A 1,483-nucleotide genomic window follows, 5' to 3' on the forward strand; every position below is an offset into this window, starting at 1 on the left:
ATGTGGGCTATTAAAGTGGTTCTTAAGGCTTTTGAGCTAGTGTCGGGGTTGGGCATTAACTATAATAAAAGCAAGTTGATTGGCATCAATGTGGGTAGAGGTTTCTTGGAGGCCGCTTCTAACTCTCTTGCTTGTAAGGTAGAAGAAAGTAACTTTTTCTTTCTTGGAATACTGGTGGGTTTTAATCCGAGAAAATACGAGACGTGGAGTCCGCTTATTTCCAAGATGAAAAATCAGTTGGTAGTGTGGAAAAATAGGTTTCTCAACATAGGTGGTAGAATTACTTTATTGAAGTCCATTTTGGTTCTCTAACCGTTTTTACCATGTCTTTCTACATGATGCCAAAAAAGGTGGTGAAGGAGATAACAAAAATCCAAAGTAATTTCCTTTGGGGAGGAGGGAATGAGAAGAGGTGTATCCATTGGATTAGCTGGAATGATGTTACTCAACCGTTTGAGAAGGGGGGATTAGGAGTGAAAAATATTAAAGATTTTAATGTGGCACTTTTGAGCAAGTGGAGGTGGAAGATCATTCAAGGGGCGGATTCTCTTTGTTTCAAAATCTTAAAATCTCGTTATGGTGATCTTTCGGTGAAGATGTCGGGAGGGGTGGTTGATGCCAAAGATGTTAGGAGGGCATCCTTTTGGTGAAAGGATATGTTGAAAATTGGGACCGATTTTTTTCTTGACCCGTTTGTTTCTTTGTGTAGGTTTTCAATAAATAATGGGTTTCGAACACCTTTTTGGGAGTCGGTTTGGTTGGACGGGAGGGTTTTGAAGGTTGAGTTTCCAGCCCTTTTTGAGGCATCGGCGTTGAAAGGGGTGGCGGTAGCCGCGATGGGTGGATGGGTTGATGGTAAATGGGTGTGGGGGGATATTGGTATAGCGGAGCACTTGTTGTCTAACGGTGCTATTTTGGTCGAATGGGAGGAGATTGGGAATTTGTTGGTGGATTTCGGGGATTTGGTGGAGGACAAAGACGGAGTGGAGGGGGATCTCAATAGCGGTGAAGGTTTTTCGGTTGCATCGTGTTATACGGAGTATGCTAGTAAGCATGCTCGGTTTGTCCTCTTTGTAGATTTCATGAGGCGAAGGGGTTGGTTTGGAAGTCGAACGTCCCATTCAAGATAAAAGCTTTTGCGTGGAGGCTCCTTGCTAATAGGCTTCCAACAAAAGACCTATTGGTGCTTCGAGGTATCCCTTTCTCTCTTGATAACTTAAAGTGTTCCTTTTGTATGAGGGATTTGGAAAATAGAGACCATTCTTTTTTTGCTTGTTCTTTTGTAAAGAATATTTGGAGGAATATAGCGGGGTGGATTGAAAAGAGTGGGATAGAGGAAAAAGAGAGTTTGTCGAGTTTTATGGATTGGCACTCGTTTTGTATATCAAAGAAGGTAGATGTAAAGAAAGTAGATATTATTTGGTTGGCAACGACGTGGGCTATTTGGTTAGGTAGGAATGGGGTTTGTTTTAGGGAAGAGGTT

At 42.1% G+C, this 1,483-nt stretch overlaps 1 protein-coding gene across 1 annotated transcript; it reads left to right on the forward strand.

Annotated features, from left to right (window-relative positions):
* On the forward strand, positions 1 to 1,130 carry LOC131594011 (uncharacterized). Its single transcript, XM_058866211.1, has 2 exons — positions 1 to 257; positions 710 to 1,130. Exons 1-2 carry the CDS (start codon positions 1 to 3, stop codon positions 1,128 to 1,130), a joined length of 678 nt encoding a protein of 225 aa, XP_058722194.1.
* The last annotated feature ends 353 nt before the right edge of the window (positions 1,131 to 1,483 follow it).

The sequence above is a fragment of the Vicia villosa genome, linkage group LG1, assembly GCF_029867415.1.
Source record: "Vicia villosa cultivar HV-30 ecotype Madison, WI linkage group LG1, Vvil1.0, whole genome shotgun sequence".
Lineage (NCBI taxonomy): Eukaryota > Viridiplantae > Streptophyta > Magnoliopsida > Fabales > Fabaceae > Vicia > Vicia villosa.

Bases quoted from the DNA above. Each gene is read 5' to 3' on its own strand.
- LOC131594011 (XM_058866211.1), top strand. From the start codon at position 1: ATGTGGGCTATTAAAGTGGTTCTTAAGGCTTTTGAGCTAGTGTCGGGG. The intron at 258-709 runs GTTTCTCAACAT...TTCTTTGTGTAG, and splicing joins TTGGTAGTGTGGAAAAATAG to GTTTTCAATAAATAATGGGT.